Source organism: Varroa jacobsoni, unplaced genomic scaffold (genome assembly GCF_002532875.2).
Source record: "Varroa jacobsoni isolate VJ856 unplaced genomic scaffold, vjacob_1.0 scaffold_1001, whole genome shotgun sequence".
Classification (NCBI taxonomy): domain Eukaryota; kingdom Metazoa; phylum Arthropoda; class Arachnida; order Mesostigmata; family Varroidae; genus Varroa; species Varroa jacobsoni.
In genome coordinates this window covers 88943-116828 of record NW_019213903.1, presented here as the reverse complement: position 1 = coordinate 116828, position 27886 = coordinate 88943, and the positions used below count along the sequence as shown (strand labels likewise).

The 27886-nt window shown below is 43.0% G+C and overlaps 1 protein-coding gene across 1 annotated transcript in view; it reads right to left on the bottom strand.

The window, feature by feature from the left end:
* LOC111265723 (uncharacterized) overlaps positions 1-27886 on the bottom strand; it is a 97737-nt gene that overhangs the window by 5179 nt on the left and 64672 nt on the right. Inside the window, exon 4 of the mRNA XM_022842625.2 lies at positions 487-615. Within this exon, the coding sequence (XP_022698360.1) occupies positions 487-615 (129 nt within the window). The remainder of the gene's footprint in view (positions 1-486; positions 616-27886) is intronic.

Genomic DNA, 27886 nt, shown 5'->3' with positions numbered 1-27886 from the left:
ACGATACTGACTATTACCGTTTTATACGACAGTAGTTCTGCAGCACAAAACAGAAACCAACTGTTGGTCAACCAGTTTTTTTTGGTCTTCTGAATCTGATCGAACAAAGTAGCCGGACAAGAAAATCTTCCAAATAATTTATACCTTAATTAACCCGGGTGTTTTTTTCAAAAATCAGCCATTTAGTACCTAAGCGGTGGTTGTGGCATTGGGTGGCATTAATTTCACGTCTATTTCCAGGCTAGATAATGTTGAATTGAGAGAAGTTTGAAATAAATACTTACGATCGCATATATTAAAAAGAAAAAAGAACAAACAGCTCTCTTTGATAAGCTCCTGCCCTGGGATATATATATCCTACGACAATAATAATTGTACGGGTTAGAATTTATAGTTTTTTCAGTTACACTGCGGAATCTTTTGAGCTATAAATCTAGACTACACTATCTATGAATAAGTCAAGACGAGTATAGTGAAATGGCTTACCCCGTGCAGTTTGTAGTATAGTCCACAGGCATTACAGACGGGCTCTCCCTGATTGTTTCTACGCCATAGCGTAGTATTGTTCGTATCACAATTCGAACAAATCAACCCCGGTCGCTTATTTAGACTTGGCTATAATACAGAAAAACAGGACTGCGTTATTGACTAATGAAACATGTTAATTAGCCGTATAGTAGGAAGTTTAAATATAATAACTAAACTTATAATTCAGATCAGATACGTTCGCTTTGGCCGAAATTACCGGCCTATATGAAATTATTTAATTGAGTAAATAGATAACGATGTGTATAGTATATCGGTATCAGCCTATTCGTCGTCTGTAACAAAACAAACCCACGAAAGTTTCTGTGAATGTACACCCATTAGCTGTTCTTAGTAGTGCAAGTAAATAGAGCTATTTATTACTCACATCCTAATGCAACTCACTCAACTGTAACTTAGACCCAAGTGTTTTTTTCGGCCGTCGGTAGTGGGTCATACCCAACCGCTTCACCCAACATAAATAACGACATATCGTATTACTAAATGGTTTTTTTATTCTATTGCGACTAATGGTACTGTCGGCCAATTTGACATTGACTCCTAGGCTTCTAAATTGGTTTTTCGTTCAAACAAGATCAGTATCTTTCGGTTATCTGCTTCATCCGCAGAGCCGTACCGACCCGTGGTGGACGTATACGTTTTAGTTCTTTAGCCTCAATCGAAATTTCTAGGGGTCTTCGTAATTGTTTGAGGAGCAAAAACAGCGTCAGGCCACAGTGTTGAGAGGGTCCAATTTCTTCGAGCTGTAAAGGAAACTAGGAGCGCTTGTAAACCCCCTTAAGACCTATACTATATAGGCCTTCAGGAACAGCCGTGAGGCCAAACAACGCAGCGCCGCCTTAGCAGTTCGGCATTATAAGCCTGCTCCGAAGCAGAGAACATTTTATATGAACTTACTAGCTGCGATAAAAGAAACAATAGTCAACTTTAGTAACGCCTTCTAGCCTTACGTTTTACTGCTTCTATTCGATACGAAGCTAATTGCCCACTTACGGCAGAAAAGGGAATTGCACTTCACCGTTTTGCTGCCATCGCCAGCTTCTTTCAACCTTTACCATCACTACAACGTAAAAAATACAATTACAACCCAACATTGTACGAACGATCTATTAGATTGGCAAACGCAGCCGGGCAAAGTGAGCAGAGGATGTGAAAGATAATCTCGTCCGCTGAAGGCTTTTTCGAAAAATATGACCGAAATTGATCGGGAAGCGGCTGCGATAATTCTATGTACATTCTATTTATTGTTGATAAATGATGGTCTTTGTCAAAAAGAAAGAATGAAGTCTAAGTAAGATTCGGTGCGCCTCACGGGCTACTGAAAAACTACCATGTTCGTATATGGTATGCAGACCTCGTTCAGAAGAGGATGGCGCGCTGTTGCAGACAAGACGTCATCTGTACGTGCATGAAGATTCCCGGCAGACTAGCAACCCCGTTATAGACCGGAGTTGGGGGTAGCAATCTAGAACGCGTCTGGGAATCGTTCTGCTACACGAGACGTTATCTCTGCGACTTGAACTGGTGGCTTCCCCGTAGCCAAACCTACGAGATAAAGCAACCGACGCAGCGTCATTGCAAAACGACAAGTAAAGTCGCGTCGCTTCTCCGTCGCTAACCCGAATTCGACATAATAGATCCGTTTGCTAGTCTCTGGTTAAATTGGATAACTCAAAAAACGAGATGCGCTAGAAATATAATACTGGAAACAAATAAAAAACTGGACGCGGTCCTTCAAATGATCGGGCCAAGTTACGAAACGTTGAAAAAAGCAATCGTCTGCTTCAAGTACAATTTGGAAATGTCCAATTTGCTCTATTGCAAATCATACGACATTTTCAGCCGAAGCGTTTGTTGCCGGTAGCTAGTTCACAAACTACTGCAGCGGTCGCTAGGAGCTGATCTAATTAGGACTTCTCATAGATAAGGGCTAGTGATGCAGGAAGTGTATCCACGAAATTTCAATATTTAGACTTGCGCTGTTTTTATTTACTAGCGATTGGTCAACGTTTGCCAGGCCGTACTAAAGTTCGATTCAGAGGTACGCCTTTCAGACTCCGCTGAGAGCAAAGAGCATTTTTGATCGTGGTCCATAAGCGAAAAAAATCATGCTTCTGTATAACGAACAATTTTGTTGTTAACAACAACAACAACCGAATACGACTTCTCTCGGCGATATCGGCCTGGAAAGGGGCCTTAGTCCACCCGTACAGCTGAGTCGTACTCGTATTTCCAGATATAGATGTACACATTGAGTACGTTTCTGCATTGTATTCGCGTACACTAAGCACCTTAGACCGCAGCGTTAGTAAAAGTGTCCCGACGTACAAACGTTACGAAGATTCACCTTTAGCTTGTAAATTAGGTGTCCTAATGGACTTCTTCGTAAATAAAACCCGATATAGGATTGTGCATCTGCCTGACGCATGTATTTCTCCATTATATTCTGCAAATGTTCGACTCACTTCAACAAAGTCAGAAATTGTAGTTTCCATGATATTGATGTAAGAACTACTATGATGAGTTTTATAGATTCGGCCTTGAGTTCGACGAAACCAGCCTGTATATTACTTCAAGCCCTACAATAATATATATATATATATATTGGAGTAGCACGTAAAAGCATCGGTGATCCAAGCTCGTAGCACATGCACGATCATCGAACGTTTTGCCCGTTCCTATAGCGTCTGTCGTCCTTTGCCGCGGCTCTTATCCAGTTGCCTGCGCTAATGTTATGCCCGCCCATGCGAAGCACGAAGGCTCCGCCCCTCGCGCCACCTTACGGCTTTTGCTCAACAAACCCACAGTTCGACAATAGCCGTCAGTGCGTGGCTGCACTGAGACCGCCAAAAAAACTGCGTCTGAGCTGAAAGGACCCCAACTAAAATTACGTTTGTGCCACGACGTGGCCGACATGTACCAGAATGAACATGCTCTAGTTGCTTGTAGCAGTTGGGACAGTGATCATTTACGAGGCCAGCGCATTGGAAAATCAATAGCGACACTGATGTAACAAAGAAACAATGATGTCAGACGCCCTTTGGCGGCGCAATGCAGTCAGTTAGCTAACTTCTCAGATCGAACAGGAGATGCTAATACTCAATATGGCTACATGTCATTTCTATCGTCATCTCGCTATCGTATTAACCTGCTATTTTGTCTTCATAACCGTAGCTATACAGTAAGTTTGTTTAAAAAGCAAGTAGTTATAATCATCAACCAAACGCGAGAAGATGTTCCGTATGGCTTCAGAAACCAGGCGTAGAATCGTACGCTAGCACCAAAGTGCTTTATTTGCTGCGTCGGACGCTGAGTCCGGGTATCTCTTTGAGCGTCCATAGAACTTGCCTTATACTTTAATGATAAAAACAGTACTTTCCTTAACTTACTACACGTTCCGTGTTACGTACGTCGAATTTAGCTAAGCAAAATGTTATCACATTACGTAACAGCAGCAGCCGGAATTAGGACGACGTCTATCATCAATGGCGGCGTAATATCGCAATCTTGATTGTTACACCATCTGCAGATGACTGAAGAAGGTTGAGGCCAGTCATTAGCTAAAGCTGTTGAACGGAATAGGGCCGGCGGCAACCCATGTTTGCTACCTTAAACAATTCAAATACGATTCATGTCACGATCAAGGTTACCTAAACTGCGCCTATTTCTCTTCAGTATTCTTCTGATGTGTGTTCTGACTCTTGTAGATAGAACGATGCGTTCAAATTCGAGAAATTCTAACGAGCTGCCTATCGTAATCGGTGTGGGTCCATCTGCTGATCTTGGCATTAAACGGAAGTCAGTCCTTTCTAAAACAGAATAACAGATTTGCCTTGGTAAACAAAAGCGCGTCGTTTTCGGAACTTGAGCGACGGTCAGCTACTATCCAGTCCCTCTATAGTGAACGATTTCAACGAAAATTAAACATTTCTTTTGCTCAGAATCGACGATTTTCAAAAATATGGGAGGGCCTTTATGACGCAGAGCGGAAAAACCTCAAGAAGGCCTAGATTTAAAGGGCAACAAAAATTGACCAGAATGACTCAAAAGGTCATTTTTAATACCGCTGGGTTTTTAACGCAGAACTGAACGGTCGCTTTGGGAATGAAAGAAGATCGATCGTCCAGATGAGTTGGAGCAGTTAGGCTTTTTGGGACGTTCTGCACCATTTGAAAATTGTGCCAGTTCTAAACCGTTTTTCCTATTGTTGATTTGCAATAGGTCCAAGTATAATTCCTTTCGAATTTTTCCTGTGTAGCGCGACTCATCGATACCTCAACGAGCTTGTGCCTATCAATATTGCTTGACGCGCTTGTGAGGGGATATCGTGAAAAGAACTAGTAACTGCTTTGAACCTCGACTAAAAGTTCTAATCGTTATTATAATAGTTATATTGAACAAACATAAGAAGAACTTTTAATTTAGACGCGTTTATATAGTAATGATTAGATTAGATAGATAAGATTATATATACATTTGTACAATTATTCAGCAGCAGGTTTCCCTGGCTCCCGTATAGAGAAAACATAGCTACTGGGGATTGAGCCATTATTGGAGATAATTATATTATTATGACTTTATAGCATTTAAATTGTTCTGTGCCCGCTACGATGTTGACAGGAACTAGTCAAGATTAGATAATCTTCCTGTGCGACGGTAGTTTACTGACTTCTCGTCAAGATGCTGATATAACACACTGAAACTGATAAAGGAAGGAATCCGTATTGAGTACCTGTAAACACAGGTCACGCGAGCTGAATAAATTGACATGCTACTCATACTTATTTGTTTTACGTACACATATTTTGCTACCGTTCGAAAGCAGTTTTACGTACGTAATTGAATATATATACGGGCAGATATTACGGTGCGGATGCCGTCCACTCATTAAGCAGATTTTAGGTTTTCTTCAGCGCTTTCGCCGCTACATAAATATCGTCTAGTAGTAACTGATGCGGAGATGTTTTTCCAATTTATTAAAAACGAATATTTTGCCAGTGCCTTTATAAATGTTCCCATTTTTTTTTTTGTTTTATTTTCAGCAAGCTGGATTTGCCTAGATTGACTGCTAATAAATTCATGATAGCCGTTTTTGAGCACTTTAATATGAACCAGCGATACGTGCACATAAGAATCCTTTTAGAGAAAGAGAAGCCTCGTTCTTATTTATGCCGGACCAATTTTTTTCTACCGCAGCTCGTGCTTCTGAATGAATCAACACTTGTTAAGAGTAATGCACAGCCGCAATTAACCCTGTTCAGACTTCTGCGGCATTTCGAAACTGCCCATTTTTTTCTATCAATCATATCCCAAAAATACCCCAATCACAATACTATCTTATCGTACATCTCTTCTACCTTCGAACGCGGACAACTTCAATTGGATACACTCATCCTTTTTTTTAGGCTGCCTGCTCGAGTCTTGGACCGGTGTAGGCTGGCTGCATTTATCACACAACAGCCAAACAGACCGAAAATAAATTGCCTTTTGATAAAAAATTTTACTTCGTACGTAACTTTAACAAAGCGTTTTTTTATCTAATGATATTCGTCATTTGTGCTTTTAATTCCTCGTTAGTTAATGGGGTGCGTTTTTCAGCTAAACGCTAATACGGAACGTTTAGTACGTCACACGGAACCGTTCTCGTAAACGATAGATGAGCTCTAAATTATTTTCGCTTTGGCTCTAGAGACGCTAGGCTTGTTTCCATCGACGCTCAGTAAGAGTCTAAAAAAATGCTGGGAATAGTCATTTGGGTTTCGAAAAGTTCATCAGACGTCGATGTCTCGGCGGCAGGCGAAGCCTGAAGTCGGCTGAAGACCGTAAACATGGCGTGTACATAACGCTATATACATACTCATAAACCCACATAAGTTAGTTGAATTGTAATGATCAACGTCACCATCACCAGCTTCACCATGAACTGGAAGAACAACGGTAAAATTGCTTTCAATTTTCAGCTAGATGAGAAGGTCGTTGCATGAAAAATTGTCCGCTTCCTTAATACGGGTCTTCACGAATGCATAGAATCAATCAGCTGCTTGGTAGTTCGCCTTCAGATAGACAGGTAGATGAACGGTTCATTTATTTGGAGGTTGTGCAGGCGGAAGAAACCTGGTAGCTAAGCGACACTGAAAATCGCTGATTTGAAGCCGATCAGGGCCAAGAGGACTGTTTACTACGGCATCTCCATGCACGAAACGATTTATAGCACCGAATTTAACACTATACATGTGAATTACCAATTTCTGGTTTTTCCATCAAAGGGTAACAAACTCTTACAGTGTATGCACCTAGAAAATAATAGGACTCCTGAAAAAATAAAAAAGAATTTTCAAAATGGAAAGACTAATCAACTTTGTTAGGTTAGCTTTCAGCCATTTATGTTGATAGGATGGGCTTCGTAGATAATAATAGTTTCAGTGTCTGTTTACTGCAAACGATCTATTTCAGATACTAACTTTACCTTTAGTGTAAGGATAGAACTTAATCTAGAAACTAATATATGAGTAGGGATAAACAGATTTCATTCAACTACCATCGATAAGCGGGGTTCGATATTGTTCCATTATATTCAGCTGTATATCCACACTTTCGACGTTTGAACATTAACTAATCTCTCTGAGAAGACCTTTTACGCATTTGTCCAATCGTTCGAGGTCTGTCACCTTTTTATACATTACACACAATTGTGTGTTAAAGTAGCCACTGCGAAAGCAATCAAAATCAGGTAGCAATAAAGTCTACTGATGATCCTTCCCACTGCTCCTTCTACCTCAAGCACTTCACTATGTCAGGGCGGCTCGCCGTTGCCAACCCATGTCGGCGACTTCATCGCCGTGGCATAGGTCGGTCATCTCGTAAAGTTTCTTCGACCGCAACAACTGGCGGGAATGGCAGTAACAACATTAGAACCCACCCGCCATTTCTTATCCCGCTCAATTAATACCGATCATAACATGACGCATAAACATGTACTATAAAATGGTATCGATAAAAAGTATCGTTCGTTCGCAGCTGCTTGATGTTTCCTCAGTCCACCCGGTGCTACTTCCTCAGCACTACTGTTGCGTCTTGTTTTTATGGAAATCAAAGGCGTCTCATTTCCTGGGATAGGCAATCCACTATCGCATCGTTTTGATGACACTTCTAATTGAGAGCAAAATCGAAATATCTCTATTGATTGAGAACCCCAGCCTGTTCCACGTCACAAGTTCAATGAGTGCAATCATCATTGCGAAGCTTCGATATCGCTACGATCCTACTTAGAGGCACATAGTTACATTGGGCGTTTCTGTTGCCCTGTACGACCATTAGCGCCGGTCGGCTACCAAGACCGTGTTAACGTGTTTGCTTTGTCTAGATGACTACGGTACATTTCCGCTTATTTAGATCTGCGTTAGTTATTGTCGTTTTGCCACTTCTGGAATAGCTTAGGCTGCTGGCGGGTACCTGTGACTACCTTTTTTCCGCCGAAAATCCCCTTATGCCCCAGATCTCACTGGTCAATGACAAGCCGATAGCAGCCGCAAGGCTGCTGGGTACTACCAGGGTAGGCTGCCGTCACTGCCAATGATCACCAGTACTTCGGGGGGTTTAGGCCACTTTAATGGGGATAACCTAACAGGGCGAATTTGGCATCGTGGCTGAGCCGTTGATTAATAAAGTGAGCGAACGGCTATACGTTCGTCGGAGACGAGGTTTGCTTCTGTTACTACGGTAAGAAGTTGCGATTGTTCGTTATGCAAAGCCATCACAGTCAGCATTAGCAGCTGTTCAGCAGGCTTCTGTCGACGGTGATACAAACCAACCGCGAGCAGGCAGAAGCCTATGGCGACGTCAGGCTCTGCTAACAATAGCGCGAGTAACAGGAGCTGCTGCTGCTGCTGCTGTTGTCGCCTTTCGAACGCCAAACGGTATAATTGAACGGACCGCTTGCGTCTCTTTAGTCTCTAACGAAGACGAGTCGCTACAAAACAACCGGTGTGGTAACGGACAACGACAGGTCGGAAACAGCAGCAGCGTTCAGAGCAGAATTGATTCAGTCGGAGACCATCGAAACAAGCATTGCGGCGGTGCTATTCTGCCCTGCGTTGTTATTGCTACTGCTATTGTCGGTCGGTCGTACGTATCTACTATAGGTCGTAAACCGTAACCGCGGCGGCATGTGAAGGGCCAGGCAAAGGCAAACGACGGCAAGGCGACGAGATGCGATGACGACGAAAACTAGTCAACTCGGCACAAAGTCGTTGTCGAATAGCTGCTGCTGGTTGTTGTCGTCGCTGACTGTCGACTGTTACTCGGTGGATCGCGCCAACAATTTGGCTATGGCTTGCCGCTGGTGTCGTCGCGGCCGTCCCGAAGTGCCTCGTGCGACAGCAGAGACAACTGGCGGGGCGCAATGCGACTTGACGAGAAACAGTGACGGACGCGAACTGCCGGCGTGCGGAAGGAACTACTATTACACAATCCGTGTCACCAAAAGCCCGCTGCCATGCTACGGTGTGGCTGAGCCCGTGAGCGTACTGCTACGGACGCCACAGTCCGTGCTGAAATCGATCGTTGCAGCGTTACCGAACAAGACTTGCAGAATGTTGACCGCGAATTAAAGTTGCTACTTTCCGCGTTAAAATAACGATCGCATGCGACGGTAGAAGTAAGTACGTGTAAAGCGTCTTAGAAGAACTGAAAGAACAGTAGTAAGATAGATAATAACAATTACGGATGCAGATCATCGTCATCATTCTAGCAGTCATCATAATCACTCAGAGCGGTTAGGACCGTCGTTTCGGATGAAATCAAACGATAGCCTGACCCGGACTGAACGTGCCAGTTGGTCAACTACTTATGCCTGTATTAATGTATAAAATCGCCAATAGTAGAAGCACGGGAAGGGCCGGAGCCAGAAGACAACCGTAAAAGTGCTAGCGAAGCTACCGATATCTTTGGTCTATGATGAGTCCACGGTTATTTGTTTTCTTGGCTTCATTGACGAGAAATATAATATAGGAGATACGATTCGATGATTAAAGACTACTACTAGCGTATGTTTTTTTGTGTATTATAAACATTCCAATGTGTATAACTTGTGGGAAGATCTTCGAGGTAAAAATATTTTTACTATCTTGAAAAATACATCCCTCACTATTCGTATAATAATCAAACAGAAAAGCTTTTTTTTTTATATACTTTTATGTCTAGATAGATAGTTGCTCTAGATCATATCGCATAATGAACGGGTTTAACAGAGTCATCCCTATGTAACTTCGTAGCGGAACCAAGCTTTGCCTGGCAAAGAACTATGACCTCGGTTCGGGCGGACACACCGGTCAACGCCTCGAACGCACACAGAATATATATGTATATGCTATGGGACAACTTCAATCCGCCACCTCGACTTCCTTATACATAGATTTTTGCGGCCGTCCTTATCATCAGCATCACAATCAGCGCTCTCATCAGCCATCAACATAACATGAGCAATGAAAATGCTGTTTGACATGAGAGTACAGTCAAGCGAACGGGATAAAGATGAAAGCGAATAAAAAAAGAACCGGTCATAACTTGTACTTTGATATGGCGCCGCTGGAAAAGCGGGAACAACACCAGAAGCCGCCATACACACTATTATTCAATACAATAGCGGACACTGCCTATAGACGCCGAGCATCACGATCACGGCGGAAGCGACGCCGTCTGCAGCCGCGGTCGGAGGACGCACACGACAAACCCGAAATGCTCGACACCGTAGCACAACGGCACTCCGTCTCCACGAGCCCATTTTCGTCTACAACAACAAAATGCTCCAGCCATGACACCAATGTCCGTATAACGAGAGCATACAGCAAAAACGTATTCAGTAATCTCTGACGGACATCAACCTGATTTCTATGAACAGATTCCATTTCTCGCTTGAATTAGTCTTGTTTGTTCCCTACGTCAGAAAGGTTAGAATCTGCTTAGCTTACTTCACGGGTTTTGATACGTTCTAGAATACACACACACACACACACACACACACACACACACACACACACACACAGACACTCACACACACAGACACACACACACACAGGCACACGTGCTACCACCTTGCAAGAAAACTGCTTAAAATTAATTGAAGTTATACGAATGAAGTTGCACGGTGCGAATCAGGTGCCGCACGGCTCTGAAAATGAACGGCCTAATCATTGAACGACAAGTCTCACACTCAATTAAGCCTGCCTAATATTGATGAGCTGAATTTGAATGTTGTTCTACAAAGAGTTTCTCTATAAAGCGTTTGTTCTAAGTAAAATCCACAAGGCCAACACTTACAGCAAAAGCACGTTTCTAAGCGGAAAAGAATGGTCATTGCGTGTTCCATCCAAGTATGTCAGCGAACGGCCGTAGTTTATTTCGGCACAACCAACGTTAAAACTATCCCCAGGATATTTTGTGTACGCGTTGGCCGGCTGAACGCTAACATGAAGAAGCAGCCATATTTAAAGACGACAGAAAAAGCACATCTTTAAACGAAGCCAACGTACACAATGCGTTCTTTGTCCTGCCGTGTCAACTAATGTGTGTTCGGATTTGTGTTGCGTATTCAAATACACAGTATTTCCTCTGAGCCAGTAGCGGCAACAGCAGTATCTGACGGAACGGGTACAACCGTACGTTAGCACACGTTAAGAGGTCACAGTCAATATTTATAGTACATGTCAAGGTAAAAGGCTCCGGAAGCGTTAAAGAAAAATGGCTTTTAGGGATCGCTGGCTCAGTGCAAACTATGTGAGCACGTACGTGCTCTGTGATTCTGCGGGCTTGCGTAAGTTTCCAGGCTCGTATGATCTACACTGCTGTTAACGTGTGTCGATGCAGTGTCGCATCCGATCCGTGCATATATCGTGCGTGCAAGCAGGCCCCAGTTAGAAAAGCCGAGCGTTACGTACAATGGAGAATGGTTAATTGGCTACTTTCCTCCTGCACCGTTTCAACCTGTACATTGTTCATTGCTACAATAGATAAGGAATACTTGATACTGTACAGTGCCCCCCCACCGATAACGATCATCTGTGATTTACATCACTAAACTATGAAGACCGTAGTCAATTTGTACAAAGAATGCTCTGAACGATTTCGGATGAGCCGCTAAAGCCAACTATCAGTTACAATGAATCGAATAAGACCGGTCCTCTTAAAACAAAAAGTTTGTTTGTTTGTTTGTTTCCAATATTAAAAAGAAAATGGTCGTTCATTTATCATACGACGCTCCGACGTTAGGTCATTTCCGTGACACCGATTGATTCCTAAGGACTCATTCGGTGGTTTCACTCTATGAGCTGAATTGCTACGTCTATCTCGAAATAGGACCTACGTTGGCATATTGTTGCCGATGTTACTCAGTGCCAGATGCTTCTACATCTGTGTCAAGTCGATCGTTAAGGTAACGAATTGTTAGGTGTCAATGCAATTAGACTAACGGAGACGAGGCTAGAGAACAAAGTGAGGCGCAAGATGAATACAAACATGCTATACAATATGTAACGGAGAGTCTGATATACGACAGTGAAATGGCTTCGGCGACATTTCAATTTGTTGAGCGTAATGTCCGGAGCGAGTTTGTGACACCACCAGCAATCAGACGCGGCTACCGTTGTCGATATCTCGATGCTGTCGAGACACCCTATCACCTACGGGTGCCGTAGCGGTTGTTGTGCGAACGGTCCATCGTCAACATCAACAAGATGAAGACCACAAAACCGTTCGTGATACATCAGCTCGTTACCAACGACAGGACCATCAGGCAGATCGCGGTCTTCTGTACGTGACTTGCATGTGATGATGAGACTGTTGCGCAGTTATTGCTGATGCGGATTCGGTTGATGTGGAGACGCCAGACATGCATCGAAGTGTCTTCACCCATCTCCTGTCCTGTCGGGCCGCTAGGGATGACATTAATCATTATGCTAGAATCGTGAGCAGAGCGTGAATTCTAGTGAGAAAAATTGTCCAATAACGCATTAGGAGACATGGCTGAAACTGCAGATAGAAAAGATTGTATAACGCACGGTTTGCGACCCTTAAGGAATGACTGAAACCAATTTTATATTGTGTTTAGTTGATTGACATTATGCAATGAGCGTAAGGATAATAGGTATATTGGATGCGGCGACCTCGCTCTGTTGACAGCGATGCCCTAACTTCGCTTCAGATAAGCTTGATAATTACTACACAATTTGACGCATAACAATTCTATGCCTATTACTGTTGTTTGTTAGTACCTCATATTAGGCAAACTGAATTCGCGTGATAATTTTAGCGTACTAATGCTATCAATAATCTCATTTACAATCACTTCGCTGATTCAAGCGGCCCTGCGCTCAGCTAGGACAGATGACGGAGCCAAAAAAGGACTTATTCAGTTTTACAGAACAATGTCATACATGGTTCGATGAAAAGGCACTTACATTTATATATACATACCCAGAAAAAGGAAATATAATGTCCGAAAAGCGCACGGAACTTAGAATACCATACTAACGATCATTCCAGGACGTGTTACATAAAAATGTTACTGTATCATACCATTCGGACAAGGAATATAGATATATAGGCTTTACCACCTGGGAGCCCTTTTAAAAACATCTGTATGTATGCTTTATGTGATGAATCTAGAAGAAAACATTACTCACAGTTCCCAGCGCAATATAATGTACCGCGTTGCTACGTGCACTGATCGAGTGCATATGGCAGAATCGCGTATACATAGCACATATATAAAATTTGGATTTTTTTTTTTAACAAGAACATGTACAGATCTACATAATAACTAGAACTAGTAAAAGTACTAGCGCTAAGCGGGGCTGTACCAGCAGTCGCCGCTTGTCAATCGCATACGGTTCCAACCAAAGACAAACGAGAGCTGCTTCTCCCATTTACACAGTCATGTGGCTAAACGCTCTCTGCTTTACATGTTACAATATAACAACACCGAGAGGAGGCAGCGGAACATATAATGACAAACAGCATCTGCAGCCATCGCTATTTCCATCATTCGAAACAGGTAAACCCATCTACTGAGATCGATTATTCAGATCAAGGATCGTTGTATTCGAATAGCCACACGGCAATCGTATAAGTGATTATTGAAAGTAAACTGTTTCATTTTAGTGTCACACGAATAATAAATAAAAGAAGGAGGTTCATCGCCGGCGGACGGTCCAACCCGGGCCATGCAAGCCGTTGTGAGTTCACCGTATAAGTAGCTGCGGTAGTAGCTGTGAATCGAACAGACACTTCTTGTTGCTACTGTTCTGCGAGCTGTTGTTTTCAAGCCAATGTCAACTTGCGACCAGTGATTATTTTGGGTTCTGCTGCGGACGCTTTTCTGACCTGCACTTCGGGAAGGGACGCTCCTACTTGGATGGATGTGAGGCTAACACAAACGGTCGGCCGCTCGCGACGGGCTGCCGCCCGTCACGATGGGACCGCCCCACTAATGGCCGTGCCATTAGCGACGCTAGAGCCAAAGGTTGACCGTTGGTAGGACGGCCTCAGCAATCCATTTTGCGATGATGAGCGTCCAAGAAGAAGGAAGTCGACAGCAAAACCAGAGCTAACGTAAATACGACAGCGACAAAATGGACCAACCATAACCGCGTTCGGCAGACCGTACGGGCTCATCATTCGCTGTGAACAGCCACTGACTAGGTGGCATCGGCTAGTACTAATCGGGCAAAAAGTCAAAATAATGTAACGAAAGGATCGCACGTGGAACAGATAGGTAACAGTGGCAGGCCAATCAGCGGTCGTTAGACGGCCAACTCATGCCTTGTTCGTCGTGGACCTAGCAGTACAGCTGACGTTGGAGCCGTGTTCATTGCCAGAAATCTATTATTCGGATGACGTTTGTGATAGCGGAGACAATGAATTTAATGTTTGCAGTATCGTCGTGCCAATCGACAACTGTATCTCGAACGTGATTAGCGGCAGTACACACGCAACAGCGTCATAACGAAATAAGGAAAAAAAGGAACTATTATTCTTGACGGTGGCCACAATGCTCATGACGACACAGACAGACCGGCCCATTCCCGATCCCCTTGAGGACATCCTGTGTTGCTCCGTATGTAATGCTCCCTTCCAAAGCTCCAAGGTCTAGTTTGCGTTAGAAACTGATTGAATATCGATTCGCCAAATTGTAAATGTCAGAAGCTGGTTTTACTCTCGATTTCGATTGCTATCTGATTGTGTGACAATTAGCGGCCAAATATCGATCTAGCGGAACGTAGAGCTACCTGGAATTACTTAGAATACGTTCGCCTGTCACAGAACTAACCTAATACGCCTTTCTGTATCGAGATGCAAGTATATGGACGAAGGGCTAAGTCCGATTCTCGATGACCCATTTTGATTGTTATTCACCCACTGATCAATTACATAAGTCGTGTGCTCGTTATTTCACTTTCAGCCAATTTATAATACGTCTAGGCATTGTATTCGTTTTCTAGCGGCGTACAGATGGACATGAGGCTCCGATACGTAGATCGATTTATATATACACACGATATATCTGTTCTGCACAATTAGAACATGTCACGAGATTAGCCAAGATTTAGCGGAATAATATTTATTACTAAGGATTAAGATAATGCACAGGAGCACAACGGGTCCGCTTCGACAACAGCTTCTGCTAGAGATGGCGATTGCAGCGGATAACGAGCGCGACATCCCGACGCTACTGGGTTGTCACGAAGAATGTTTGGCGTGCTCGTTTACGAGCGTACGGTGCAATCGACCCCGATAATTTCCCTTTGTCATTCATATACGGCTTACGGCCGCTCACACCAATCGCGCGTACACGTAAAGCGCTGCGGCGAACGGGTAAAAACAATCGTCGAAAGCGACAGAATAGGGTCTCCCCGATAATCTAAATTACCCGCCTTCTAGACAAGTGATCCTGTTCGTCAGACGCGCTATATTTAGGTAACCGGAGATGCGGCTAGAGATGATATTAAGCAAACATCTCTATTTTTTAACAACGATACTTGTTTACGCTACGGGATATCGACTTCAATTATTCCAGCGGTTTTCAATAGATCTGTGATGAAGTACACTTTTTTTTTCTGACCTGAAAATCCAATTAATTAACTTCCGTTACAACTATCCATGCATCGCTAACAACGTTGTCAATCGCTGTCTAATTGTCGCTCACCCATTCCACTACATTTCCGTCACAGCGCTAGCTAGCTAGCTGGCTAGCTAGCTAGCTAGCGTATACAGGGACTGCCTAAAGTCAAACATTGAATCTAGCTAAACACTTTGTAGGTCACGCGGCCCACTGACACATCCCTGAGTCCATATACCCTGTAGAAGTAGGCAATTGTTGAATTAGTCGACTACTCCTGAGCAGGCTGTGCTTTTGCAAAGTTCTTGCTTTAGCTTTCGATCTTGCTCGCCATCAAGGACTGAAGCTCCGCGTTTCTCTTTTTATTAAGGCTATATATGTACGTATAGCCAGTTGGCTAAAGCCGGTGGCCGCTCATCACACGAGCCATGGTGTCTACGGCGACGACGTGTTTCTGAAACGTACCTTTCGGTCTCTCGTAAAGTTCTTTCCCTTCACAGGTGGCGGCGCTACGTCTGGCGCCAATTTCAAATAAAATCAGTCGCGAAAAAAGAAGTTGAAAACGAAAAACAACGACTAGCCGAAGTCAGAAGAAGCCACAGCCACTGAAGATGCAATACGAACGGCAGAGACCGTCGACGAGTCGACGACGACGACGACGACGACGACGACGACGACGGCGACGACGACGACGACGACGACAACGAATGGCCGATGAAACGTCGCGTTTGGACGTGTTACTGCTCGTGGTAATGCCATCGCAGTGATCTGACGCTTGCCGCTGCTCGCAACGTGAGGACAAAAGATGTATACATGGAAGCGTGAAGCGTTGCCACACGGAACAAAATTGCCCCTGCTCCTCACGGGACGATACCTCACGTTAGGCGAAAACAACGAGACGCCAGTGCAAAGCAACGAACAGTAAAAAGAGTCTAGAAGATCGAAAAGCGAAAAAAATAAATCAAAGATGAAACTCATCCGACGTACGAAACAAATCAAAACAATATGCAAAATGCCAATTTCATTTTGATAAGAAACAGTCCTGATCCAAATGAAGCCCAACGGACTCTACCCTATAAACAATGTACCTAATCGTAAGCATTAAGACGCCACTGTGAACGGAGAATTCTTCATATGAACGTCTATTACCGACCTAGCTAAGTAGCTTTGTGCCTTGGTGACGTGTCTGTCTATCTCTCTCGGGCTGCCATCTAAACTATACGGCCAATCAGTACAGAATTTCATACGTATACTTCCTCCTACCGCCGCCTTTTTTTTTTGATACTTTATTATCCATTTCGCTCTGATAGGCATTTAGAATGCAGCTCTTTTAATGGACATGGTACTTTTAGACGGCCCTCTCGGCCGTCAGAGGCTTGTTACATGATGCAGGGACCGAGCCACGAGTATAAGTACACAATTAAACATTTACATATAGAAGAACGAGAGCACCTGTCAGAAAATGCCGAATTCGTCATTTGTCCACGAGTTTATAATAACAAACCCCAACAAAGGGCATGGAGGAATAACATCACCTGTCGTAAGGGGACTGAACAGCGACCAGTTCGTCTTCAGGGTGCCCCGCAATAATAAAACAAGTAAAACGTTTCATTTCCAAACTGCCACTAAACCTACTTTTTTTTGACGTCGTAAGCTGCGTAACTTTACGTTTTCGAATGCCTTTGTGTTTGCGTTCCATGTGGTCTATCTGTATTCTCTTAAATTTCGTCATTAGCGTCTTACCCTCGCCCAGTGTCTCCTGCTGGATTCACCGATGATACTGGTATAGGATTTTTATGAGAGATCAAAGGAGACGCAGCGACGCCATAACACGCTTCCTATTAGCACCGATATCACTAGAGTTAAACTTACTTAGTAATGAATTGGCATTTAAGTTAGCAGAATTACTTCAGCAAACTGTTAAAATTACACCCAAGAAAAGATCACTATGTTATGAGAAGGTTTAGAAATTAGTTTAGCGAGCTTTAGTTCCCTTAAATATCGCTTTCAGAATTAGAATTATAATATATTGTGAATAGCCCAAGCTCTCCATTGTGTCGTAACTGTTATTCCACTTTGTTTTATCTAAATAGATGATCTGATTGTTCTTAGACGATATCAGCTTCGTAATCGGCGCAAGTTTTTGGTAAAACAAGTTAAATGTACTACTACAAATCTAAACAGTAAAGCTATAGGTTACAATGAGCGATCAAAGATTATTAATGGAGTATTTTTTTTTTCTTATAAAAAGTATAATACCTGTTCGGATCATGGCACCCATTCCGAACATATCAGTGAAAAAAAAAAATAGAGGCGAAAGAATGATTTCTAGAGGAAGTCTAATTACATCAAGTACCTAAAAATCAATTAAACGCTAACGGCAAACAACTTTTCGTAGTCCTCGTAAAAACAACGCTGCAGAAGTTTGCCTGTCTCGATCTCCGTCGGATCTATCACGTTAAACACTAGGCACTTCATATTTGTTTTGATCGTGTGAAAGGCTTAAATGTTGACGGTTACTTGGGATGGCTGGTTCTCGCCAGCTTGAGACGAGATGTGTCTACGCCCAGATTCGAACCTGGACCATGGCAGGCCTCTAGCAGGCAATTGTGTTATCTATTGCACCAGCATGGAAGCATCTGTAAATTACTACAATACACCTCGTTGTATATAGCGTAATAATGAATAAGCCAGTATCTATTGAATTATAAGTAAAACATAGATTTAGATATGAATATAAAATTTCTTATTCTTCGTACAATAAGAAGCTTATGATGCCCCGTACATTCTTGTTGAAAAGGATCCTTCAATCGTTTGGACACATTTGTTCGTGAGGATCTGCCAGTCGTTCACTTCGTCCAGAGATAAAAACACTTGCAAGAAGCTAGAGGAAGACTATAATATAATTATTAGTATCCTATTATAAGGCGTATTATCTTGAGCTTTCCCGATGGCGCCACTTGGATTCCATTTTGGAATATTCTGGTGCCATTGAAATACTAGTTTGGGGCATAGTCTTACCATTCAAAGTTTCCCTTTGAACTTAACTTTGTTTTATTATTCTAAAATGCCGGTTTCCAGAGTGACCTCCAACGTTCGAAATATGGATCTGCTAGTTCATCTGTTTGACCTCATCGTATTTAATTCAGATCACGAATCCACTCTCACCCATCTACCTGTATACTTTGTGTAGGGTTCTGCCAATTTCTTTTAAAACAATACTAGGCCATTAAGTTTTCCATATCGGCTTGCGATCGTCTTTTGCATAGATACGGCATCCTCCTCGGTGGACCACAATTTTGCTTTATTCCGTTTGTCGATGTAGGATCTTATTAGAGAAAATAAAGCCATTTGTCTCGACTTTCGTTATTTTTATAACGCGTCCCCCTGCTATTCTACTGACCGGCCATCGATCTCGACACATGGTCAGCCTGCCCAAGGCATGAATCTCGAACGTACCTTATATTGAAACCGTATCCCAGTGATATCGTAGCCCATATCTGGGGTTTTGGTGCCTGTAAATATAGAAATTCTGATTTTCTACTCAAAAAGCACCAGTTTGCCGTAAGATACTCATAGTTCTTGAGCTAAGGACGGTTAGACGTTATGATATGTGATCATTAGCAATAGTGCTCCCAGTTCTGGCTAATTTCTTTTTAAAGTAAATTAATAATGGTATCAACTTTTTAGACTTCTGCCCGTTTTCGAAATTGTCTTAAGGCAATAACTTTGTTTCGACTTTCACCTTTCAAACTGAACTTTAAGACGGTGGCCTTGTAGCTTTTATAAGAGCTGCTCTTTGTTAACGCTGTACTCTTCCAAGATGTTATCTATAAGCCATATGGTTTAAACGCGCACTAAAAATGGCGTAGATCAATTACGATCGGCCACCTTTTAAATAAGAAATGTACATTCTATTTTTGGAAAAGGTGGCGTGGACAACAACGGCTCGTTACGAAACACCAGACCTATACTATATTTAAAGTCTCGATGCGTTCAAGAACGTAACGCAGTATCCAAGGTCATGTGCTTCCAGGAAATCGTGTCCTATTGTGTGTCCGTCCGAGATTTCGTTGAAATTCTGTTGGGACCAGTTGAATTTTGCACAGAACTAATATTCTACTAACCCTTGAAACAATCTTGCATAAATCCACGTCTTTTAAGCTTTGAACATTTTAAAAGTATTTAACGGCATAGGCCCGCGATCTTAATGGTTTTTAACTCCGAACCCAAACGCAAAACCCGAACATCTGCGACATTTGAGAATCCTTCGGTCTATCAACTTGCAATTTAACTAGCAATTCAGTAACTTTTGACGTTTCTATTGAATGTGAGTTCCTAACACTTGTTGTTGTCAGGTCGGTCTCGGACAACAACTGATAGAAGGTAATGAGCCTTATATGAGCACAACTGTCTCTTTTATATCCACCGCAGTACCCTGAGGCTGGCCAACAAACTATCATGTCCCCTGAAGTCGCCTTCGAACTTGAAACTTTTTTAGAATGCACTCAAATCAGTGTACCTTATAACGTGTTCGGCTACGCTGAGTGTCTTTAAGCGTGGATCGTTACGCGAAACGCCTCACTATATCAGTGCAGAATGGCGATATTCCTGTAACTTTACATTGTCAGTTTATTAATCTAGTATGCTTAATTACCAAATGCGTGCTTCTCTCTTAATGATAGTACAAAGGCAGTGAAATAAGTTAAACCTTCGTCGCCTTCAGCTGAAGTCCCCTGTTTATGGCACCACAGCGCCGATAATATAGACACGTCGGCCTGCGGCTGTCTCGCAGGTTGCCCGCCTCAGCCCGTTAATCAATCTTCTGTTACAGGAGACTCACTGTACTTTTGCCCATCTCTAACGCTCTGTCAAGCTACACTAGTAGGTCTGCAATTCGCACGACCTTTAGTAAACTAAAAGTATTTCCAGAACTAATCGAGGTCTGTGCGCCAACTAAAGCTCGTTCACGCATAACGCGTTATCCTAGTGCAAATGCGTATGTCCATTCTGCCCCTGCTACGACCAAGTCGAGGGCCAACAATGCCCCCGCGCCCAAACCCAATGTCATTTCCCTATTATGGAGGCCACGAGAACAAACAATAACAGAATGTACTTCCATAGCAAATGACTTGGGTGTGAACGTGCGCGTACCCGAGCGTAGGGATGCACAGATCGAGAACCGATGTTATCGTGTATAATATATTCACTCACAGCATGAATTTCACATCCCTTGCAGCTATCGTTTAGCTGTCCCAATGATCCAGAGAGAGAATACAGGTACAGCGGCCGCGCCAAAGCTGTCAACGTCCATCAAACCGTTCTGTGCTCTAGAAACTGGTCTGGTCTGATCTGGTCTGGTCTGGTCTGGTCTGGTCTGGTCTGGAAGATACGATTTTCTCTGTGCCGCGGCACCGTTCCTGTTCGGTGCTGAGGCGAACCTCATAAGTGTGAACAAAAAAGTCAGGCGCGCATAGGCGCTTTTTAAATGCACCACGACAAGTTGGCCCTTGCTGGCCTTACCTATCGTACGAAGGATCACAGTATGACTAGACTAGGTTGGTCGGAAGGGATTTCTCCAAATCACCATATTGTTTCAGTGCTATCTGAACTTGAACGTGAATAAATTACGTTTGTTTTAAAAAAAAGCCAATAACAATAGGACGTTTGATGGTTTACGGGCGATTGACGACCACTGGCAATTTGGTTGTTTTTTCCGACTGTAGCAGGCTAGTAAGTTTTAGCAGCTCACCGCAACTAGTTCCTAAGTGTGGTAACAAATCCGTCGCCATCAGTCAAACCGTGTAGCAACGGAAACGGCCGAACGACAAGACACAATTACACAACATCAACTATTTCTCCTTCAGAGGTGTTGTAACTGGCTGCGTTTACTACGGTCGCGTTTAATGATGCCACGGCAAGAAGTAGCCCCATCCTGAATGTAACAAAATATCGTGCAATAACTGAGAAAGCTTACGTGGATATAATGAATTAAGTGGCCCTAAAGTGTCTATGAACGAATACACAGAACAACAGTATCAACAACAGTGAATAAACGGCTCACTCTATTTCTATTCGACATCGCTTTGCTTGACGTCTACGGCGTCAGGTTTTACGATCGGTAGTGCTCCAAAGTAACGTGCGGACAGACGCTACCACAAACGCGGACGGAACGCAGTGAACACAAAACAACAACCACGACTACTTCAAAAAGTGCTACAAGAAAGTCACAGGCTTTGGAAGCGTTCATTCCTTGCGTCTTTTCTACGAACAGAACTAATAAGTTCCCAGATGCATCGGCTTAATTAAAGCCACTCCACGAGAAATGTAACAATAGAATTAGTTAGAAAAAAAAGATGATGTTTCAGGGGCGACCCTGAGCAGAGCGCAGTTGAATTTGTACATAATTATCGAACGATGTCATCCAACTATAGTAGCTTTGAAAAGAGAATATCCTATTCTTAACCGAAACGGCAGGACGGGAAAACAAATGAGTAACTCTACTTCGGGGCTGTTAATGTAAACAGAGCTCTCGAAGCAGTGATGTCTGTAGCTTGAATGCCTCAAAAGACACATGGTGAAAAGGACGATTCGTCCATATAAAAGGCTAATTATTACCGAATTGTGTTAATATAAATAAAGATCCTGGCCGTTGATAAATTGTTGCTACGCCGTTATCTTTAATAATACCAACCGTTATAATGTCGCTAGGAAAAATGTTCGAAGTCAGCCTTTGAGGGCAACCAAAGTCGACACCTTAACTACGAGACCCTAAAAGTTTCTGATTTATTTTAATACCTGCTTTACCCTTTCAGATTCGTTAACTTTCGTAACTTCTCGGGTCTGCTTAACGATGTTGTGCAATCATGATTGTATCTAAAATAAAATAAAACAAAGAATAGCTTCCCCCTGCCGCGTGGAGTGTTCAACATTTCTGGGCAAATTGCAAATAATTTTAAGTATAAATAAATATTTTATAATAGAAACGATTCACAGAGTCTGTAACGCTAGCACAGGTTCAGTTTGACTGCTCCATGTCACACAAGAGCGAGAATCAAGCATCCAATATAAAAATTTAGAGTTTTTAAGTTTGGCATTGCCAAGTTGCCACGTGTTGGCAGTTCATTGTGGATTGCCCGGCAAGCTTTCCGACACTATCACCGATAATCACGCGCAGACATCTGCGAAGAGATTCTATCTCCTAGCCTGCACTAAGGGCATTTGTACGCCAGACCATGTAATCTACCAGGATCTGTAGACGCATTTTATTTAATTATCAATCGAGATCACTAAAAGTGTACCTGCTCTACCGGCCAGAAGGCCTTCCGAGTTTCTAGCGTTGGCCCAAATATCACGGTGAATAGTAACGCTTAACATGATACCGTCCTGGAATCGTCATCGTCATTCGTGACACGAGGGCCGAAAATGATATATCACCGAGGTGATGACAATTTTTCGTTAAGGTCAAATATTGTTAATGCCAATGTGTTGCTCGTACGTAGAAATACCAGATACGAATAAAGGTAAGGTGCCATCCTATTTGCTATTACATTTCTATTGATTAATCACTGGAAACGGTGTTTATAACAGCAGATCACTTCAACTATCACGGTACCGGGATGGAAGCGACCTTGGGCTTTGCAACGCCTATGGCGCCACACCTTATAATCAGTATGTTTTGTCTGTTAACGTTTACCGCCGCTAGGTACGTTGAGCTCCATACATACAGCACAGGTTTTGCCACCTCATGATTCCCAACAAATCGAGGCGTTGGCGTAATGGGGTGGTGCAAATATTCTCAGACTTAGTTAGGTCGAGTGTTAGAAGAATAGCCTTTTGGAAGCTGTGACCAGACTAGCTACATGATTCTTGCAGGCGACGATCGTTGTGCCGGCCATTCATTTGCGTCCCTCTCGATTTTCTGATGCATCTTCGGCATGCAAGACGACCTATGCATGAAGTCAACCTGAAAATGCAACTTGCCCAGCGAGGGCTGCCAGCTACCTATCTGTATACCCACAACTGTATCGGCGATATTAGTTTACGTTGAAAAACGTATCCTTGTCGGTGATATCGGCACTTACTGATCTGAGTTTTATATATGCGGATAACACTGCCAATTGGATTGTTCCCAATATAAAATCAAACGCGTAAGTGGTCGGTTAGTGAAATACGGTGGACAGCAAGTATCAAGCACACAATCATAATAAACTCAATTTCATGATCAAAATTTTACGTTCACCCGTATTCTCTCTATATGCTGTTGTTACGCTGATATTGATATACTTCGTCGCTTTTGTGCGGCTACAGATATTTCGTGTATGTTGCTTCTTTGTCTGCCCAATCTCCTCCGTCTGCTTCGCGTTTGTGGCCCGCGGACGGCTCGACGAAACACGAAAGCCATGACGACAACGAAGACGAATACGAAGTCAACGATGTCTCGGCCGCTCGTCCCGGTCTGTCTGTAGCTCGTCTGAATCTCGATGTCGCCGGCGTCGACGTATTCGGAACATCATCACCGTCATCATCACCATGGCCATTATCTCGTAGTGTCTTTGCATTCTATACTTGTTGATGCCGACTTTGTTGATGATATTGTTGCCGTTGCCACCGCTGTTGTTGCTATTGCGCTGTTACACTTTTTGCGTGTTGTGCGTGTGACGTTCCAACTATATGGCTTGCGTCCGTGCGAGTGTGTGTGTCTACAGCCGCCGCCGCCGCCGCCGCCGCCGCCGCCGCCGCCGCCGCTGCTATAGCTGGATGATAATAAAAGTCTAAAGAAAAAAAACTCCTGGTACTCCAGCAGCATCGCCTGCCGGCCAGCCATCTAGCTAGCATACAACCCGAAGTCGTCGCAAATTCGCGAGCAACACCGTCGAGTAGCGAGTGTTGCCGAATGAGCGACGGTCGGTTGACGACGTTAGAGACGATCACCGTTTGGTTCGTCGCCGTCACAGATACAACCAGCCAGAGCCCATAGGGATGGATGTACAGGCAAGTTGGTCCCGCTCCAGAGTCAAATGATGGCTCTAGGCTGTTTTGCCACCCTACCAAATACAGTTTCTTCGTCGCTTCATGCGCGGGAGCCTATGGAACTAGCAGCTACGGCCGCAGCGGTCGCTAAAATTCACCAGTATAGTGTCGGGAAAGGGAGCAAGCCAGGAATAAACAGGGGAAGTGGCAAGCCCAGAAAACGTGCATTGTGACTGTGTGAGTCGAAATCATCGCAGTGGAACAGCCACAGAATGAAGAACGAGTGAGCGAGAGACGGTGAGGAGGCTGATTAAAAAACAAAAAACGAAGATACACACACGATGGGGACATCTTGCGTTGATGTCATCTGTGTTGAGTGGGAGAGGATCAGCGAGAAGAGGGACAAAAGCCTCCAGGCCTGTCACCATCAACGCGCTATTAGCTATCGGCAATACGGAAACAGCAGCGGTAGCAACAGTAGAAGCAGAAGTAGCCCATCGGTGTTGGCGGCTAGTGGCTGATGATTTCAATTCAAGCCGGGATCTGATGTTATCGATCCGCAAAAGAAACCAACAGCCAAAAAACGGTTAGATGGGAACGAAAAATCGTGGAGAAAAAAGCAACAGATTGAGTAAGAGGCGAAGTCGATGACGAAGATGAAGGGAGGCAACAGGAGAGCACGGAAGATGACCGAGGCAAACAAAACCTTCATAAAATTTTTTAAAAAACAATAGTGCACTTAATGGGAATAGACACCCGTAACGCGACGGAAAGACGAGGTAAGGACATGGTCCAGATGAGTACAAAGCGAAAGGTCCAACTGGGGCCGGGTTGTCGCGACGGTCGGTAGTTTCCATCTACCGAAATGAATCGATAGATTCAGAAGTAAAAAATCCATCACTGCTACATTTGTCTTTTTTTTTACAATTTTTGCCGGATTTAAACTTAATCTCGTATACTACGCGGCAAAAAAGGCCAATAAAATGTGAGCGTGCATCATTACTTCTATATTTATTTTATAATCGATAAATTGATTGCTGGCGTAAATAAAGATCTATTGTCCTATTACTAGTTGTTACCGTGCGTTCTTTTTTGGGAGAATGTATGGAGGCTTCTTGGTTACTTGGGCAATAAAATGGGCGAGACAATTACTCGGCGCTTTGTAACCCATCTATGAATGCTAGAAAGAAAAGCCAAATAATAAGGCTTTATATTTACTGCTTGGCTACCCATGCATCGAACAAACTACTGATTAAATTTACTGATTATTCTATGGTTTGTGTTAGCGACAGTTACTGATGGGGGTCCCGAAGTATGTGCCGATGTTCGTTCGATTTAACGCTTTTTCCACTGGTCGTCCCTGAAGCGTCATTATAAAAGTACCATTCCAAATTGCAGGCGCTGTTCCATGTTGATATTGTTACATTGCTCATATAAGGAAGCTGTATTATATGCGCTATTCGTTTCTTTATCTGTCCTGTGTATAAGTTACTATTTTGGGGTAGGTTTGTAACGCCATAACGTGTCTTCTAGCATATAGTAACGTTTGAGTTCTTCTTTTGCAGATACGCGATACGTAAAATTGCTTCAAATAACTGCTTTCTGGGTGGTTAGTATATGCACAGATAGCACAGGACAAATTTTCTTATAGTAAAAAAAGACCGAACATTTTTATTTGAGGCAAAAAATAACTCCGATCAAATTTTCACGATAGCCAAAGCCACATGTAGCATATGTTATCAATCAAAACTGGTAAAAAATCTCCTGGTGAAAAAAATTTTACACCGAAAAGCGACTTAATTTGGTAACAAAATAACGACAACGCAGCCTATTCAGCGTTTTTGAAGTCGAAAGTTGAGGAATAGCAGGTTATTTCATCGGAAGGAACCGTTCGTCGGCTCATCTGTTGTCACCGAAGCTCAGCTAAATAGCAACTAGCTGAAATTGCCACGTAAATTTGACTATATCTCTCTTCACCATTAACCTGCATTCAGTAAGTAGATATTAGTTCTATTAGAGTTGAGATACAATCTGTATCTTTATGGGGCCTTGACTAATTTTCCTTATTTCACGCCAGCAGGCAACATTTAATGATTCAGTCGCCTACTTTGGCCTATCATCCGATTGAATCGATTCTGCTTTTCACTGTGTGTGACATATACTATAAATATTTTCACTGTTATAACGTTTCAAGTGATCTCTTATTTTTGTTATTAAATATATCAGTCACTTGCTGATAAATTAGTTAATGGTTCACCTTTCTGGTAACGGTGGCGTATTTTCTACGACAACAACAACCCCCATTTTACATTGATGTCAACTGAACACAACAAGACTTAATACAAAGTAATCTAGATTTTTGTTTGACACTTAACAAAATGGACCCAGCTGAACTCTTTGTTCCCATGTACATCTTTACTAGATAGAACATTTTGAATAAACGGCATTAAAAATGCCGTCCACCTTTACGCGATACGCCAAGTACTTCTCGCGTAGACCTTCTAACCACAACCCGTCACTGAACTGGCAGACCATCTAAATATAGGAGTATATATGTTACGCCAAGCGACTAGACACAAAAGACACGCCCAAGACACGCTTAGCTGTTTGATATAAAAGTCACGTTTTAGGGATTACCATATAGATGAAGAAGGAGATGCCGGTGATGAGCAACAGCGTCAGGGACCGAGTTGAATCCTGAGAAGGTCACAGAGAGTCAGCCGCCTATAGCTATTACAGGTACAGGGTAAATGCCCCCTTTCCCTTTAGGAAACATTCATTTGGACGTATACAGTGGGTTACTCCAGAATAAAGACAAGGTTTCATAATATGTCCTGCATTGTTGCGGACTCAACTATGTAACTGAGCTCTCTATACAAAGGCGTTGGACCAAGCTATAGGGTGTTACCGGATTAACCATGAACATCGCCTACGGATTACATAGCTCAGATATCTGGATAACCATAAATTGACAGACACATTTATCCAAACGACCCATTCAAACATTATCGTGACCGTAAATATGGTGCGTTCATGCGCTGTTTTGACGCTGCCTGTGATGTCGTACTGAAACCAAATACAATGATTATGTGTTGTAGTGACGGCTACGAGTGGATTCATAGAAAAACACATACAGAGAGAGATACAGTTTGCTGGCTACAAAAAATCACAGTCGACCATAATTAGTATAGTTGAAGGCACTCACGTAAAATACTACTCAAAATTTCCCAAGTCTAACAGAGAACCAAACATAGA